The sequence below is a fragment of the Typopeltis vanoorti genome, chromosome 13 (assembly GCF_054136105.1).
Source record: "Typopeltis vanoorti isolate ZY-2024b chromosome 13, IOZ_Tvanoo_1.0, whole genome shotgun sequence".
NCBI lineage: Eukaryota > Metazoa > Arthropoda > Arachnida > Uropygi > Thelyphonidae > Typopeltis > Typopeltis vanoorti.
Window position 1 is genome coordinate 27450488 of NC_143561.1, and position 19611 is coordinate 27470098.

Consider the following 19611-nt stretch of genomic DNA (forward strand, 5'->3'; position numbering starts at 1 on the left):
TGAGAAACAATTATGTAAGGGGAACAGTGAAAGTTACAAACTTAGGAGCAAAGATACAGGAGGCAAGGTTGAGATGGTTTGGTCATGTGATGAAGAGTATGTGGGAAGAAAGGTCATGCAGATGGATGTGCAGGAGAAGAGGAAGCATGGACTGCCAAAGAAGAGATGGAGGGAGATTGTGGAGGAGACTCACCGCAAACAGTGACCCTACTTAAGTGGGAAAAGCTGCAGAAGAAGAAGAAGTGTATTAATGTCTGTTAACTGTGTGTTCTGGCTGCTTTACCTGTTTCTCAGGATGAAAAACCTTATATCTCTGCATGACCTTTTAAATGAACTTCAAAAACTTTCATTGCAGATTTGATATACTTGTAGTTTGCTATACATGCAAGTATACTATTATTACATGGCACCTCCAAGTATAACAAATATCTTGCATTTTATTTCTGCTTAATTTTCTTCTGCTTTTAACAGTATTTAACTTTTAACTAATTTTACTAGTTACAGTATATGAATTAAAGAAGTTTTTCATTCTTTTCAAACATGTCAGATTTACAGGTGTTAAAGTTTTACATTATTAATCAATCAGATCTGTCAAGCAAAGAAACAGCTAATTTTTTTTTATTAATTGTGATGTTGATTTTATTATGAATGAATTATAGAATATCCTATCCATTGAAGAATTTGATACTGTCAATCAGATTTTGTCTGACTCAGCAGAAATATTTTCATGACAGTTAAACAGCATCATACACAGAAATTTCAATCTCTATTGAATAAGAAAAATATGCTAGTTAATAACCAGACTGACTCCTCAAAAACTGTCATTAATATTTAAGGCCATCATTTATCCAATGATGAAATATCAGTTTTATCAAAAGGATTAGATTATGCTATAGCTCCATAAACTATTCCCATTATGGACGTTATACATAGTATAGACAAAGGCCTATGTACCGTTCATATACTGTAGCTAGTAAAATTCGGTTTCAATCAGTGTATATTTTATTCAAATCAATATCTCCTCAAAGCATCTATCAAAAAATTAATTCAATAGTTCATCTTCTCTAAAATGTAATAACAATATAATTATTACTATGGCTGACAATTACTTTAGAAAACTTAAATCTTCTATTTCGTGATCATACTACTCAGAGAATTGATAAAGACCCAACTCAATCACAAATCGATAAACTCAACAGTCTCAGATGAAGTTCATTCCTGGGATGAAGAAACAAAAAAAAAAAAAACTAAACGTTCATCATGCTGTTCCTCCAAGATTTTAATGGTCTTCCCAAGTACAAAAAGAAAATGTTCCATTAAGACACACAGTAACTGCATAGGATGTCTGACTTATAAACTCTCAAGATACCATCTAATCTCTCAGTAGTTATAAGAAACTGCTTCTTACATAAAAAAAAAATTCAATAGATTTCAAAAATATAATTTCAGAATTATCCTTACAATCCTAGATCAACACTAGATCTAGTAAGTTTTCACGTAGTTTCATTCTTTACAAATATCAACCTGACTAATACAATTCAATTACTTCATAATGATTTTGTCATGATATTGTAAATTTATTTGACTGTCATTAATTCAGGATATTTCAGTTGTCAGAATAGATTATACAAGCAGATAGACAGAAAGCTATGCATTCTCCATATCCCCTACTTTTGTTAATTATTTCATGGAACATTTTGAACAACAAATTCCCATTTTTTTTCATCTAAAACATCAATTTGTTACAGATACGTTGAGGATCTACTGGCAGTATGGAACTTCTCTTTGTCTGATATTGAATAACTTCTTAAGAAAATTAGTTTAGTAAACCCAAGAATCAAATTTACCTGAGAAGTCAAAAACAACACCAACTGTCTTCCTTTTCTGGACGTTCCCATTTGGTTGGCGTAAAAAAAATGGGAACATTTCCACATTTCTGAGACCACATTTCTCAGTATATAGAACACCAACTCATACTGGTAAATACATCTATTCCAACTCATATCATCATCATCTTTGTCAGAAATATGGTACAGTCAAATCTGTAGTTGACAGAGCTTACAAGATTTGTTCACCAGATCTTTTTTTAAATAAGGAACTGTCTATTATCACAGCTATCTTTATGGTTATAATACAAAAATTATCGATAAAATAAGCAATAATTAAAGTCATTATTTTAACCCTATTTAAGAAGTTTACAGAATCTGTCTACAACACTTTTTCACCAGATTGACCTACAAGTCTCTGGCCACCCAGTTTGTAAACTAAATACCTTCTTTATCTTTCCAAAAGACAAATATCCTCCTCTTTCTTATCCTGGAGTTTACAGAATCCCCGGTCATTTTGGCTTATGTTATTATGGACAGACTGATCGTTCTGCAAAAATTCATCTTGAAGAACATCAAGAATATATTTCACTAAAAGAACCTAATAAATCTGGTTTAGCAAGCCACACCTCAGCTACAAAATATAGAATTCAGTGGAATAATACGAAAGTTCTACACAAAAGCTACTTTCTTCTGGAAAGACTATAAAAAAAGCTGGGAATCACACATTCACAATCTTAAACTTAACAAAAATGATTGCCTTAAACTGTCCCATGGAAAGTTATCTTACTAAATCTCACCATTTAATGTGTTTCATAATTCGTAATTAATTATTTTCTATTTAAAATCATTTAATAAAATTTAATTAAATAATCAAATTTAAAAATTTAAATAAAATAATTTTTAATTTATTATTATTAGATTAATGTATATAGAGCCTGTGTAGCTCAGTGGAAGTGGTGTTTGCAGTCCTCGGTGCTAAACTGCCCAAAGATAGACTTCGAGTTCAAGTCTAGTTGCCGACTTTTACTAAGCCTTTTTTCGACCAGTTACCGAGATAATCAATCTCTGACATGGCCAAGCAGGTTTTTTTCTCCTGGAAACTTGGGTTTTTTCATCCTATAAACTCAAAAAAATCTACTGGTAGCCAATCAGCTATCTCTGATTGGCTACCAGTGGAGATTGAACTGCCACCCAGTCACCAAAAGTTAGATAGGGCTAAAACAGCCTTGCCTACTTCCCTATATGAGAATAAAAAGGTGTTAGCTGAATTTTTATTTATCTATTTTATTTTATTATTTTTTATTTATTATTATTGAGAGAGATCTCAAGGGAGTCAAGGACTCATCGAGGGAAGCCACATGCTACATGCACCAGCTATCATACTTTGTTCTTGAATTCATTCACACTGCTTACACACACAACATCCAATGACAATCCATTCCAATCACACACCACCCTATGAGAGAAAAATCTAGTCCTAACCCCATTTTACACAGCATTCATTCCCAACTTCCAAAGATGCACTCGTGTCCTTTCCCCACTTCCGTGAATTGAAAAATTCCATCAACTGAAATCCTGTATGACCCTTTCAGAAGTTTGTAAGTCTCAATCATATCACCGCTCTTTCTCCTGTTTGTTAGTGTCTGCAGTCTACAAATTCTCAATCTGTCTTCATATAGTATTCCACAATCCATTTTTAACACTCTCCTTTGCACTCTTTCACTGAATCAGAATCACAAGAGAAACCAGACCACAAGAATGTATACTGAAAATTCCTGGCAAGTAAGTCAGTTTGCTCCTACAGAATACAGAAAAAAAAACATAAGTGAAGCACTGTGTAAAACTAGCTAAACAAAAGTCATGAGTAGCATCTGATAAGAACACAGAAAATATATATGAGGAATGTGGCAAAATAAACTGGACTTATTGAAAAAGGTTAGAAATGAAGGAAACAGTACTGTAAAAGGAATTAGAGATAATTACAGTGACATGAAACTGATGATAAAGATATTCTAGATGTCTGGAATAATTACTTTTAAAGAGTGCTTTTAAAGTAATTTTTAAATGTATATCAGTATTTGAATACTGATATACATTTCTCTAGCTACCTTTCACATTCCTGAAATGTGAAAGGTAGCTAGAGTAGATAATCAGATCTAAAATGCTCAAATATGGAAGTATAAAGTTTTAAAGTGGTACTACATAATTCAGAAAGTCTGGTCAGAGGGTTGAATTCCAGATGACTGGAGTAGAGTTTTCATAGTACCCATCTAAAAAACAGGAAATAAAACTGCAGGGAAAATTATAGAGGTATTTCCATACTGAGTGTTCCTGGTAAGATTTATGCAAGTATACAGCTAAGAAAATTGCGATTGATAAGCTTGGAAAAGAACAAGCTGGATTCGGCATATCAGAGGTTGTCAGGATGAGATTTTCACTTTAAGAAAAATAGTTGAGAAATCATAATCTGTACTTAAGTTTTGTAGATCTCATAAAGGCATATGACAAGGTGCCAAAGAGAAAAACTGTTCAAAACACTACAGTTCATAATTGCCATCATCAAATTCCTGACATGTACTCTCACAGGGTGTACAGGATATTATGATAGTACTACATAAAAAATTACATAATTACTACTTATCTACAATTTTCCTCTAAATCAATCTGTTACCTGTCAAGACTCCAACATTATCAGATCTTATATTTCTATCTTCTAAAGCACTTTTTACTGTTTCAATCCACCTATATCTTGCTCTTCCTTTGGATCTTTTTCCTGACAACCTGGCAGAGAATACTTGTTTTGCTAATCTCTCCTCTCACATTCTATTTAAGTGACCATACCACCTGTAGATCTGCTAACACATTCCTGGATGGTAACAATGTAAAGTTCCTAATATCCTTTTCTAATATGATATTGCCATTGATGCCATCTGTTCAAGTATCTAATCTTGCTCAGGACTCTCATATCTCCGGTCTCTAGTTTTGCCAAGTGTTTTATTTCTGACCCAGCACTCAGATCCATAAGTTAAAATTGGTTTGAACACTGTCTTAAATACAGCTAATTTAGTTTTTAACTCATTTCTCTCTTATTCCATATAAATTTATTCAGTTGACTTCCTACCATACCAGCTTTGTTGATTCTGTTGACTATTTCCATATTTAATTTACTGTCTTCACTAAAAATGGTGCCTAAGTAGCTGAAATATTTTATTTGTTCTCAAAAGGTTCTCCATTCACAATGCAGTTGATATTTTCAATGTTTCTGCCTATTTTCATTGTCTTTGTCTTGTTATTGCTGATTTTCATACCAAATTTATTACAGTTATTCAATTTAGTCAAGGAATCTTGCAGACTTGTAATTTAAAAGTATAATCTTCTCATCTCATCTGCATAAAGTAAAGAGCTGAGATTAACATCTCCAATTTTGATATCAGGTTTAATATCGTTTTCATTCATAATGTGACCCACATAGATAAGGAATAACAGAATGAATAATGTACATTCTTGTCTGACACCAGATTAAACATCAAACCATCTTCCTGTACTTCCTTCGATTCTAACTGCTGACTTGCAACTCAAATAAAGACTAACTATTACTTGATATAATGCCCCATTGACACAATATAACTGTAGCATTTTAAATCACCAAGCTTCCCTTCCACAATCCTTCTCAACTGTTTCTGAAGTAGAGAAATACCTCTGTAATTCTCATATTCAGTCTTATTTCCCTTTTTTGTATTATGGGTACTATGAGAGCTCTACTCCAGTCATCTGGAATTCATCCCTCTGACCAGGCTTTCTGAACTATGCAGTGCAGCTACCACAAGACTTTTATACCTATATACTTGAGCAATATCATCTAATCCTGCTGCCTTACACATTTTAGGCTTTTGAGCGCTTTTTCTACTTCAAGTAAGGATATGTATTCCTGACTGCATGCCTAGACAGTGTGTTTTACTACCGTGCTATCACTGCTTGTTTCATTTAGCAATTTCGCAAAGTAATTATTGCATATATCCAAGGATATCTTTTTTCTCCAGTTTGCATGTCACCTTTATTATCTCTAATTCCTTTTGCAGCACTCTTTTCTCCATTTCTGAGATTTTTCAACAACCTCCAGAATATTCAGAATATTCTGCAACCTTCCTCATATTTATTTTCTACATTTTTACCAAAATCTTCCCATGAATTTTGTTTAGCTAGTTTTACACAGTGTTCATCTTTCTTACATTTGTCTCTGTATTCTCTAAGAGTACAAGCTGACTTATCAGAAACTTTTGATATGCTTTCTTTTCCTTCACTGCCTCCTTAACTTCCTGTGTTCCCAATAGGGTTTGATTTTTCTATCCTTGCAAACAACCTCACCACATGCCTCTCTGGCTGAATCAATCAGGGTTTTCTTCAAGGCTTGCCAATGAACCTCCAAGGTTTGGTTCCTGTTTTCAAACTCTTTCATTTTTTCTTCAATAATCTTTGTGTATTTTAGTCTACAGTTCACATCTGAGAGCTGCTCAACTTTTATTTGCTTTAAATGTTTCTTACATGTTCTTTTCATTATGAAATTCAATTTTATCCTGCTCAAGACTAAATGGTAATCACTTCCAATTTTAAATCCCCTGTACACTCCAGTGTCCTGACAGTGAGAAAATATCACTCCAACAATAACATATTCAATGAGACTTTTCTTATTCCTTGCCTCTTCTCTCCATGTGAATTTAAGCACATTTTTATGTTGGAACATTCTGTTAGTAATAACCAATCCATGTCCTGAGCAGAAATCCAACAGGTATTTGCCATTATTATTAGCTTTGCTCTTTTCTCCAAATTTTCCCCAAATATTTTTGTATGTCTGACAATCATTTCCTTCTCTGCTATTTAGATCTCCAACAAGGAACCAACTTTTCATTTTTTATTGTGTCAGTTGCTTTCTCTAAAGCCTCAAAAAATTCCTCCACTTCTACCTTAGTAGAACCTTCTGTGGGACTATAGGCATAAATATGTCTCACTATCCAGTTTCCCCATTCTGATATTTGCCCACAACACTCTACTTGAAATTGCCTGCCATTCAAGATTAGCCTTGTATTTAATATTGAATATTATGGCTACATCTTCTTTTCTTTGATTGTCATTGCCAGAATATTACATTTTGTATTTATTGCTCAGAAAGATCTCACCAGTTTTTGTCTTTTTTGTTTCGGTCATCCCTATTATGTTGATCCAGTACTTATCCAATTCCTCAGGTAGCTCCATTTCTTTGCAATCAGGTTTATTATGTTGATAGTACCAATCTTGAACTCAGATGATGTTAATTTGGGGATGTGTTTTAGGATTTGTTCCAGTAGCTGTTTCGTTGTTTTCGTTGCTTTCCCAGGTTCCCTGGTGAAAACAACATGGGGCCTTGTCTTAATCAGGTGACGCCCAGCCGGCATGAAATTCTGTCATGTTGTACCATCATTTTATTTTTGGTTTAACCAATAAGAATAGAATTTGGTTGGCTAAATCTCAAATTGCCAGCCCATCCTCATTCGTTCAGTATCCAGGTCGATACCTAACAGGAATTAGGTATCTACCTGAGGATTTTACATTGGATCAGAATTCCTGATAATTTTTTCGCATTCTTTTAAAGGCTATGTGGAGGTCTCCTCTCAGTTATACAAGTTTGACCATTAAGCACCCTTATATGTACTCTATATATATATAAAAAGATAAGCCGAAATTTGAAAAAACGTTTTTTGTCTTACCAGCTTACTGGCTTACCAGCCCAGAGCTCGGGAAGTTGGGCGCTATAGGCGCCGGGGGGGGGGGGGACACCCCTTAGTGTGTGTGTGTGTGTGTGTGTGTGTGTGTGTGTGTGTGTGTGTGTGTGTGTGTGTGTGTGTGTGTGTATTACATAAACCTATTTATTTATGCTTATGGCTACATGAAACTGGTAAGTGAAAAGTACAATCACAATTTCCAGAAACAAATGATGAAAATCTTAACATACGAGTATAAAACGTCCATTACATAAAAGGCACAACCCTGCTTTCCAGGTCTTTCCTTTTTTTAAAAAAATAAAGCAAAAGTAACTTGTCATAATCAAGCTAGGCACAATTATCATCCTATGCTGCACGAAGTATGACAAGGCTGCATGTTCTCACAACACTTCACAACATAAATGTAGCTGTATCCGATGTTTAAGTAGAGAGTAGTTGTGTCTTGTGTGAGAAAACTTCATCCATTAGAGGAGGCCCATTTCACATTGTATCATCATCATCTAACATGAGGAGGAGTTCTGCTGATACTATGAAGAGGACTATGAGAGTGACTACGAGAATAACGTCTTTGTGGTGAGATGTATAAAACGAGTATAAAACGTCCATTACATAAAAGGCACAACCCTGCTTTCCAGGTCTTTCCTTTTTTTAAAAAAATAAAGCAAAAGTAACTTGTCATAATCAAGCTAGGCACAATTATCATCCTCTGCTGCACGAAGTATGACAAGGCTGCATGTTCTCACAACACTTCACAACATAAATGTAGCTGTATCCGATGTTTAAGTAGAGAGTAGTTGTGTCTTGTGTGAGAAAACTTCATCCATTAGAGGAGGCCCATTTCACATTGTATCATCATCATCTAACATGAGGAGGAGTTCTGCTGATACTATGAAGAGGACTATGAGAGTGACTACGAGAATAACGTCTTTGTGGTGAGATGGGACCGTGATCTTCTGTTTCCTCCATAACCACTGCCGCCGCCACCACCATACCAATTACAGGTCAAGGTCCAGGCTGGAAAGCCAATTCAAGGCCTCATCCATCACCTTGTGGATGTCCTGCAGGCCACCACAGTGAAATTGGCGCCTTGGGCAGTCGTACACAATATGAGTAATCGTCTGAGCCATGGGAGAACAATTACAATAAGGGTGATCTGACAGTCCCCATTTATGTAGAAGGTAGCCACATCTGCCCTGACTAGTTCTGATCCTGTTTATTGATGACCAAATCTTCCTAGGAAGATGAAAACCAGGCTACAGAGCACAGGGATCTTCTACCAGGAAGCCGTTTGTTGGGAGATTGTTAGACCAGTATTCTCTTCATATGTCAGATATTGATGGCAGCGCAACTGAAGAGAGTTTGTCCATGGACCAGAGAGGCTTTCTAGATTTGAGGTAAAGACTAGGTGGGTTTATGAGTCTGGCATAGGGGTAGGAGTGGGTTGCTCACTGCTTTATTAAATTCCTTAATTGAGGCTTGTCTTCTCCATTTGTGTGGTGGAGCAATGTTAGATAGAACAGGCAGTGCTCTTTCGATGAGTGGTGAAATTCTTTGAAGGAGAATTCTTTCAAAGAGCTTAAAGGTGGTGCAAAGCAAGGAGATAGGTCGTAGGTTTTTCACCATTTGGACAGAGGGGTGCTTCTCACTGTCCCACTAATTGTGTGCATGGTAGAGTTCAGCTGAGTGTCTATAATGTTAGTGTGTGTGTACTTCTTTCCCAGACAGGGGGCACAATATTCTGCTGCAGAGAATGCGAGGGCTAGTGCAGACGACCTTGGGACTTCTGCACCACAACCCCAGGTTTTTCCAGCAAACCTTGAAATGATTTTATTTCTGGTTTTAATTTTATTGGAGAGGTTGATGATGTGCCTTTTAGGTTAGGCTTCTGTCCAGGCTCATTCCAAGGTATTTTGGGTGAGGCTCGTTTTCTACCATTTTTCCACAGAAAGAAAGGTTGAATTATCGATTTGCCTCTGCACTGTACAGAGGCAAATCGATAATTCGTTGGATTTGGCTTCAAGTACCACTGCTTGAAGTACTCTTCCAGAGTGTTCAGGGTATTCAAGGTTGATAAAAAAGGTGGATTGATGTAAGATCGCTAGGTCATCGGCATACATATACTTGCTTGATCTGGTATGAGGTAGATCATACACGTAGATGTTAAAAAGTATAGGGGATAACACAGAGCCCTGAGGAAGACTGTTGTGAAGGAATCTGGGCCTGCTCTTTTTTCCGCCAATATGGACCTGGATCTTTCTGTTGGAGAGAATAGATTCAAAAAGTTGTAAAGTTTTTTTACACTTTATAATATTTCCTAGTTTTAGGAGGAGGCCCCTGATCCAGGCAGTGTCATAAGCAGATGTTAGGTCAATGAAAGTGGCTCCAGATTTAAGTTTCTTCTGGAAGCCTGCTTCAGTTTGAGTTGTCAGGGCCAGGACCTGGTCACAGCAACTTCTTCCTGGCCTGAAGCCAGCTTGTTCAGTTGGCAGTGCTCTTTTGATGAGTGGTGAAATTCTTTGAAGGAGAATTCTTTCAAAGAGCTTAAAGGTGGTGCAAAGCAAGGAGATATGTCATAGGTTTTTCACATCATTTGGATGTTTCCCTGGTTTGGGCATGGCAATTATTTTGGCTTCCTGCCACAGCTTTGGTAATTTACCAGTCATGATGATTTCTGAGAAAAGGGCAGTCAGTCATGTTTGGCCATGTTGACCGAGATGTTTTAGGAACTCAGGGAGTATACCATCCACTCCTGCAGCTTTGCCATTCTTGGTAAGTTTTAAGGCAATTTGTACCTCTTCCCGAGATATTGGATGTACGAGTTCAGGAAGCTTGGGTTCCGTCTTCAGGATTTTCTGATGGAAGCTTGTACAGCAATTGTCCTGGTAGAGCTGGGATGAATCTGGGAGGTTTTCAATAAATGGTGAGCCATTTGATCAGGAGTTATCTCTGTTGTTTTGTGTGTTGTTGGCTCTGCTCCACCTAATGTTCTCAGAAGTGACCAGCTTCTCTGACTAGATGTGACAAAATCGAGTTCATTGAAGGTTGAGATCCATCTTTCCTTTCTGTTTTTATCTAGAGTTGATATGAGCTCCTTAGCAATAGTTGGATCTTCAGTTTCCTCATATTTGGCTAGGAGTTCCTCACTTTCTCTACTCCAACATGGGATATGTTTTCTGCAGTCTCTAGGGACAGAGGCTTTTGCTGCAGATTTGAGTAGTTTAACAAATCTAGGATAGCAATTAGGAGTGGGTGGAATTGCTCGATTTGTTTCTGAAATGCAGATCAGTTGGACCTGCAGAGATTCCATCTAATGACTGGTGTTCCGCTGATGACTGGGATTGATGTTCCTATCTCTATTAATGTAGGACGATGTTAACTATTAGGGAATCTGTTAAGGATGGTTCTGGTTGATGGAGGAGGATGGTCTTCGGAGTCTTTAGTGACTATGCACAGATCTGGGGGTGTAGGTTCTGTTCCATCTGGCTGAGTAAAGAGTGCCGTCCTGCTTAACATCATAATTCAAATACAAGTTATATGTATCCATCCAGTTAGCTAGATTATTATCATCCCGGTTGTTAGAGGAATAGCCCCACATGGTGTGATGGGAATTGAAGCCACCAACATAGATAGCAGGGCGAGAAGGAGGTCGGTCCATCTGATCAGGCCAGGATTGCGATGGAGGTTTGTAGACATCGTAGATGGTGATATTTTGAACTTTAATACCTATGGAGTATTCTGTATCAGGAACACTTTGGGTTATATCCTTGAGACCAGGCCAGATATAGATTGCTAGGCCATGCTTGAGGTGGCAGTTATAAGACACGAGAATGAGTCCTGGGATCTTTAGTCTATTGAGGGCTGTGTCAGGCACATGGGTTTCCTGGAGAGTCAAGACATCGATTGCTTTATCTTTGGCTATTTTGCTGATGACTTCGGCTTTGGATTTAGATATCCCTTCTATGTTTAGGGTACATATCTTGTTGAACATATCAAAACATCTGTTGATACTCTTTGTGAACAGCTGGAGGTTGGGGAAAAATTCATATGAAAGATGGTTCCAGATTAATTATTGGTATAAATGGATAATGGCAGATGTCACGAATTACATATTATGTAAGTAGTATGTGTTAATTTAATTTCATGGTATCAATTACAATACAGAATGATAAGAAAATAATTAATATTTATTAACCTGTTAGCTGATGTTTCACTGGTATTATATCCAGCATCTTCAGAGCAAAAACAGTGTCACAGTACACGAAACAACAATTTGGTATAAGTGGGACTAGTTTAAAAGAAAAAAAAATTGTAACAGACAACACAAGGAACTCAAGTCCTAATAGAAGGAACATCAATGTTGGAAAAAGAGAGAAAACAAGTACTATAAAGAATAAATTACATGATAACTACAGTAATTAACTTTAATGAAATGAAAGTACAAATATTTCATACTGAAAATAACACATCAGTGTGTAGTTGTTTCTACACATACTGATGATGTACTGTTATTTTCAATACGAAATATCTGTACTTTCATTTCATTAAAGTTAATTACTGTGGTTATCGTGTAATTTATTATTTATAGTATAATGAATTTAGTTTAATCCTTTATCCAAGTGTAAGCAAACAAAGTTTGAGCCTGAAAATATCTTCAGGACTGAGGTAAGGTGGTAACATCCCTTGGCAACTCGTAGCAAAGGTGGACCAAGCTCTCATCACTCCTTGTCTCAGTATGAGATGTACTTTGCATTATGGGAGATACTGAAACAAGGAGTGATGAGAGCTTGGTCCACCTTTGCTACGAGTTGCCAAGGGATGTACCACCTTACCTCAGTCCTGAATATATTTTCATGCACAAACTTTGTTTGCTTACACTTGGATAAAGGATTAAACTAAATTCATTATAGTCTAAACCAAGTGCAAAAGAAACTTCCAATATTATTTATAGTCATGCCACAAGTACTAATTAGATCTTAAAATGACTGTCTAATAGATTTAATACTAATCAATTTATTAAATCTATGTTTTCCAACATAGATTGCACCTAATTAGGACTTGAGTTGCTTATGTTGTCTGTTACATTTGTTTTTTAAACTAGTCCCACTGTTATAAATTTAGTTTAATCCTTTATCCCAGCGAGAGCAAACAAAGTTTGCACCTGAAAATATCTTCAGGACTGAATATAGTGTTGTACTATCTTACCTGGGTAAGTAGTACAACACCAGGCAACTCGGAGCAAAGGTGGGGCAAGCTACCAACACTCCTATCCCAGTATCTCCCATAATGCAAAACACATCTCCTTGTGGATATGTATACTATTATGCATTAAGGGATTGGCCATTACCCAGACTAGTTTCGACTTTTATTGAGGTCTCTTCAGTGGGAGCCAGGCCCAGAGTTGGAGATACCAGGCCGAAACAGTAGCAAGGTCATCTTTACTTATAGGAGTTGCCAAAAGGTCTGCCACCTTTTTTTATTAAATTACTCTGGGTTTAGAGAAAGATGTTGAAAGTTTATTTTTCACTAGGTTAGATTATAATCAATTTAGTTTAATCCTTTATCCTAGTGAGAGCAAACAAAGTTTGCGCCTGAAAATATCTTCAGGACTGAATATAGTGTTGTACTATCATACCTGGGTAATAGGAATGTTGGTAACTTGCCCCATCTTTGCTCTGAGTTGCATGGTGTTGTACTACTTACCCAGGTAAGATAGTACAACACTATATTCAGTCCTGAAGATATTTTCAGGCGCAAACTTTGTTTGCTCTCACTGGAATAAAGGATTAAACTAAATTTATTATAGTCTAACCTAGTGAAAAAAAAAAACTTTCAACATAGTCCCACTGTTATGATATCTGGAGAGTTCATCGAAAAGGCAATTAATTGAAAGACGATTCATCGAAAAGGCAATTAATCGAATGAACAATTCATCAAAAATGCAATACATAGAACAAACAATTCACCGAAAATTTTTAACTTTTCAAAAATGTTATGATAAAAGTGATCCATTTAGAACAAATACTGAACTGTGCAGAGTGAGAAAGCAATACTACTTGAATAGGGAATAATTATGGAACAATGTGGTTTCTTATTGTCTTTCTTGTCCGATAACTGTTTCATGTCTCTTCATGGGACTGATTTGCCTGTTTCCAGAAGGAAAAGCCCAGCCTATGCAGGCTCCATTATTCTTATTCTTCTTACTAGTAGTAATATGTGACTTCAATGCAGCAATTATTATGAGATGAATTTTATTCATTCCATAATAATTCAAATAGAATTATTATGGGATGAATAAAAGTTTCAAATACCGAATCTGATTAAATTTTTACAAGATCTATTCTTATAAAATCTTGAAAAATCTATTTGAAACTTTTACAAGAAAATGTTGAACCATTCCAGTTTTCAATTCAGCTATATTCGGGGCAACAAAGAAATAATGTATCAAAATTTCCAAATTATGTATTACAATAACTCTCTGACTTAGCAGAATTAGTAGAAGTTGTAAGAAGCTGTCTGCACAGTTCAGTTTTTGTTCTAAATGGATCACTTTTATCATAACATTTTAGAAAAAAAGTTTCGAAATGATATTAGCAATTCTGCTTTGGCTGGATCAATTTAATGAAATTTTAGTTAAAATTTTGGGTGAATTGTTTTTTTCGATGAATTGCATTCGAAAATGCAAATCATCGAATTGTCATTCAATGAACTGTTCATTCGCTTAACTGTTTTTTCGATGAATTTTCATGGAACCCACTGTTATACCAAATTCTTACTGTTTCATGTACTGTGATGAACTATTCTTGTGCTCTGAAGATGCTGGATATAATACCAACAAAATATCAGCTAATAAGTTAATAAATATTAATTATTTTCTTATCATTCTGTGTTGTTATCAATACCATAAAAATAAGTTAATATGTAATGCCAACACATAAGCCTTTCCACTCGTTCATAAATAGTAGAAATAGGGAGAATGTTAAATACCAGTTTTACAGAACAGCTGAGAAAATATGTGCAGAAAAAACAACATAAAAACTGACTATGAGAAAGCAAGAGGTAAATTAGCCAAACTGCCTGTTCTGTACAGCATTAATGAAGAACGTTTAGATGTTTGGTGTACCACTTGGTACATTTTCACATTTGATGCAACAAATGTGAAAGCAGTATTCCAAGGCTGCTTATTCCAAGTTGGTGTAATGATAATCTAGTCCAAAATTTCTTAGTTCTTTCCCCACTTACCTTTGGTTAACACTAGCTAATTGTCAAGACACGATCTCTCTTCTTTGACCTGACACTTAGCCCTAGTCTTTGTACAATATTACCTGACACTTAGCCCTAGTAAAGACTAGGGCTAAGTGTCAGGTCCAAGAAGAGAGATCGCATCTTGACAATCAGCTAAATGTTAACAAAGGTAAGTGGGGAAAGAACTACGAAATTTTGGACTAGATTATCGTTACTGTCCACTGAAGGATGGTTTGGAGATCAGAGTTTAGGACATTGGTTATAGATTTTGAAGCTTGAGACATTTGAGCACTGCAAAAGAGTAGGAAGAATGAATATTGCCATCATCAGCAAAACTGTAGATGGAGTTTGAAGTCAGTGAGAGAAGGTCTTTTATGAAATGATGAAGAGGTCAAGGGAAATAACAGAGCCATAAGGAACCTGCATTAGTAGAAACATCTGAAGAGAAAACATCCTCTGATATTGCATGCAAAAAATGACCTGAGAGAAAACTGGCAATCCAGTTACAAAAGAGGTAGAAGGTGGAATAAGATGGTGATTTGCTAAGAAATCCTCAACCCCATACAATCTTATCAAATACCATAGAAATGTCAACTCAAAATAACAATAGCCATTTTTTGGACTATTTGTTATTTTAATACTGATACACACATGTTCTCAACTATTATATATATTTATGGAATTACTTTAAATATTACATATTTTTTATTATATATTAACAATAAACAAAACACAAATTAAAATATACAGAAACAGACACTATCAATTCACAAGAAAAACTCTCACACACAGTAACTATCTCATCAAAAACAAGTCACAATCCTTGTAAATGATAAGTTAGGCAGGAACTTATTTTTTAAAAAACAGAAGTTGCTTTATTATGCTTTAAAGAAAATTTCAAAAAAAAAAAGTTTACAATTTATGTTGATCGATCACATACAAAAGCCATTACTTAGGAAAAAAAAGATGACATTTATTCTTCAATAACTTACTTTCCTGTTGGAATCTATACTGAGTGCAGCCATGGCACCTGCAACATCATTGGTGGGAAGTGTAGTCCTAGGTACAAAATACTTAGAATTTTCTACAGAAGGTGATTGGGCCTGAGGTGTGACCTAGAAAATACTAAAGCTAATAAATAATGTAGCTATGAAGAGAACAATAATGATTAATAAAGCACAATAATAACAAATTTTTAAACCTGTTCAAACTCAAATCATTTAATAGTAATAGCATGGTTAAGTTTTCTACTGGACTATATAGCATATTATCTTCAAGCACTATAACACTTACCCAGAAAAAAAGTAGGAAAATAAGAAATCCTTATTAAGAAAAAAAAAGGAAAAAAATACAGCTTTTAATTAACTTTAGGCAGAATTAAAACACTGCTGTACTTCACATATATAAATAGATACACTTCATATACATATTAGATTATTTTTAATTTATATTTTATTGGTAAAAGTACTAGAGATAGTTGTTGGAAGTTTTTCCACTTGGTTATAGCATAAGTTAAAGATACAAAGAAATTATATACTTGGTTTAATCCTTTATCCAAGTGTAGGCAAACAAGTTGGCACCTGAACTATTTTCAAAACTGGGGAAACTAGTATACAGAAGCTTATAACTTCACATTGTCTTAGTATCCCATAATGCAAAGCACATATCCTTACAGGTATGTATAATGCTATGCACTATGAGAAGGGTCACTACCTAGACCGGTTTCAACATTTATTGAGGTCACTACCCAGGGTCGAAACTGGTCAGGATAGTGACCTTTCCCATAAATAGTTCTGAAAATAGTTCAGACAGAAACTTGTTTGCCTACACTTGGATAAAGGATTAAACCAAGTATATAATTTCTTGGTATGTTTAATTTATACTATAACCGAGTGGAATAAGTACCAACAACTATCTCTAATCCAAAATATTTTAACAATAAGGTGTGACACCTTTTGACAACTTATATATGAAAATATGACTTCTGCATTACTTCAACCTTGGCATCACCTCTGGGTCTGGCTCCCACTGATGAGACCTCAATAAAGGTTGAAACTGGTCTGGCAATGCTGTAGCCAATGAAGTTTAACTGAGGCTCGGCTATTGCTAATATGAGTATGACCTTTCCCAATTTGCTCCCTTAAGGTTATTCCCTTAAGGGAGCAAATTGAGTCTCCGGGGAAAGTGTTTACCGGTATGGCACGGTGATGGGCTTTGTCGGTGAATGCTTTTCTCCGGAATATGAGCAGTTCTGCTCGGTGGTGGTGGTGGAAGGCCATCACTGAGTGGAGCCAATGCTGAGATGGACGGTCTTTTGCCCACTACTGAGTGCCTAGGGATCGTCTGAATTTTTTTAGAGACGGCTTTTACTTATTCATAAGGTTGAAACCGGTTGGAAGCTTGAGTGATGAATGGCAATGCTGTAGCCTGTGAAGTTAACTGAGGCACAGCTGTTGCTGTTACCCCTCGAACGGCTCTGCTCGGTGCAGAGGAACCTGCCACGGTGTAGAGCCAAATGGTTCTCAGTGGCAGGGTGAGCCTGTTATTGAGGAAGAACAATGCTGAGTTTCTAAATTTTTGACCCTGCAGGTCACTCATTATTGGGTGACCTGGGGGATCTCAAGAGTTTTTGGAGAGGTCACCTCACACTTAAACAGGGAAACCGGTCTGAGTAATGACCTTTCCCATAATGCATAGCATTATACATACCCATAAGGATATGTGCTTTGCATTATGGGATACTAAGGCAAGTGATGTGAAGATGCTTCTATATACAAGTTGTCCCAGTCCTAAAAATAGTTCAGGCACAAACTTGTTTGCGTACACTTGGGAAAAGTACTAGAAAAATTGGTAAAAAAAAGAGAATTCAAGAATGGGTAGATAAAAATATGATACTGTATGAGGGTCAACATGGCTTTGTGAAGTTCCGTCATGCCTTAGTGATTCACTAACTTTTTATAATACAGTAACAGTATTATAAATGTGTAATTTGAAAATCTGAAGAACAAATAGCACTGTATAAGAGCGATGGACTGCATTTGAATGATTTTGGTGTCAGTTGCCGAGGCTGATAGAAGGGAGAGAGTGATGACTGCACAGAATGGATGTGAGCAGGTAAGAAGCAATGTAGAAGAATAAAGAAAGAGGAACTGAAGGAGTGCTTATGAATGGAGAAGCGAATAGCATGAGTGAGAAAGAATGAGACACCAGGAGTGCATAACAGACGGAAATGGAAAAATTCAGGGTGGACCAGCATGAGAAAGGGTGATACTTTAAGAAAACGTAAATGTAGCAAATGTATGAGCAGACAAGAGGAGTCACATCTAAGAAGTCATATCAGCAAAATTTATTACAGACCCAAAATGAACTGTTATGTTTGTATATGAATGCCAGAAGTATCAGAAATAAAGGGAATGAAATAGATGCATTGACGTTCACCCAAAATTGTTGGAATAAGTGAGACATGGTTGGATGAGAAAGATATCCTGACAGGAATAGAGATGGAAGGGTATGATGCTTTTCTTGAAGGTAGAAAAGGCAAAAGGAAGGTGGAGTGCTGTTGATGATACAAAAGGAGTTGTGTCCATGCAAGGCAGAGATGTAAGAGGTAAAGATTGGATAGAATGAAATACTTAATTGGATGTTGCTATAGGCCTGATAATGTGGAGAAAAGTTAGAAGTAAATGTATAGACAAATTAGCCTGAATCTCCCTCTGGCTGGTGAGAGTGAAGACGAAGTGATTACCTAGGCAGTTCCCAGTTATATGAGGACTTCTGTAAAGAAAGGATATATCTGGAACTACAAGGCTGATCATTATTAAAAGCTCAGGAGACAGTTTGCAGCAATATTATAGATTGAGGAGTTGGGTTGAATGGAGATCAAAGCTGCTTGGGTGCTATCCAAGAACTATCTACTAAAAACAATGTCTAAATGTAAGCCACTGGCCAAAAGGTTAAACAAGGCATGTGTGAAATTGATGAATGAAGATATTAAGCATACAATCTGAAGGAAGAAGGCATTATGGAGGAGCATAATGTGAGTAGTAGTAATCATTTTCATGTGGAGTACAAAGAACAGACAAGTTGAATGCTGATGAGGTAGGTGACGAAATTTTCTAAGTGGGTAACAGTACTGGGCCAGACAATAAAAATATTGTCAACATATCTTTGCCAAATTTTTGGTTATGTTCCTTAATACTGGAGGGCTATTTTTTCAAACCACTCCATAAACAGGTCAGCTAACAATGGAAAACCGATTGCCAGTCAAAATAATATTCCAGAAATTTGAAAAATGTACTACTGATACAGTGTTTAAAGAGATCCACTGTGTCTGATGGGAAGATGACTTAAAGTGGTTATATAGTTTCTGTTCTGTTCTTGAAACACTGGTGAAAAGATGTATTATGTCTAGGCTTGCAATTATATCACTAGGAACCACTGTGATGTCTTTGATGCTTTTTATGAAGTGTATAGTGTTCTGCAGGAAAGAGCATGTTCGGCAGGTGTATGGCATTAGTAGGTTTGCTAGATATTTCAATAGCAAAGAAGTTGGAGAGGATCTTGCATCAACAATTGGTCCCAATGGCAAATCTAGCGTGCAGTCTAAGGACTCCATATACTCTATGAACCAGCAGGTGTCCAGATTCAATATATTTTTTTTTTTGGTTTTTTTTGTTTTCAAACCAGTTTAGCATCTTTTTTTATTACTTTGATGGTTTTATTATGGAAATATGCTATGGGATTGTGATATAACTTTTTATATGTGTTACTGTCTTCTAGAAGTG

General features: G+C 36.0%; 1 protein-coding gene and 1 pseudogene across 1 annotated transcript in view; one reads left to right on the forward strand and one right to left on the reverse strand.

Moving 5' to 3' along the window:
- PAN3 (Poly(A) specific ribonuclease subunit PAN3) overlaps positions 1-19611 on the reverse strand; it is a 339191-nt gene that overhangs the window by 295178 nt on the left and 24402 nt on the right. Inside the window, exon 3 of the mRNA XM_090403152.1 lies at positions 15820-15942. Coding sequence (XP_090259278.1) covers positions 15820-15942 — 123 coding nt within the window. The remainder of the gene's footprint in view (positions 1-15819; positions 15943-19611) is intronic.
- LOC150100008 (U4 spliceosomal RNA) lies at positions 16881-17009 on the forward strand (annotated as a pseudogene).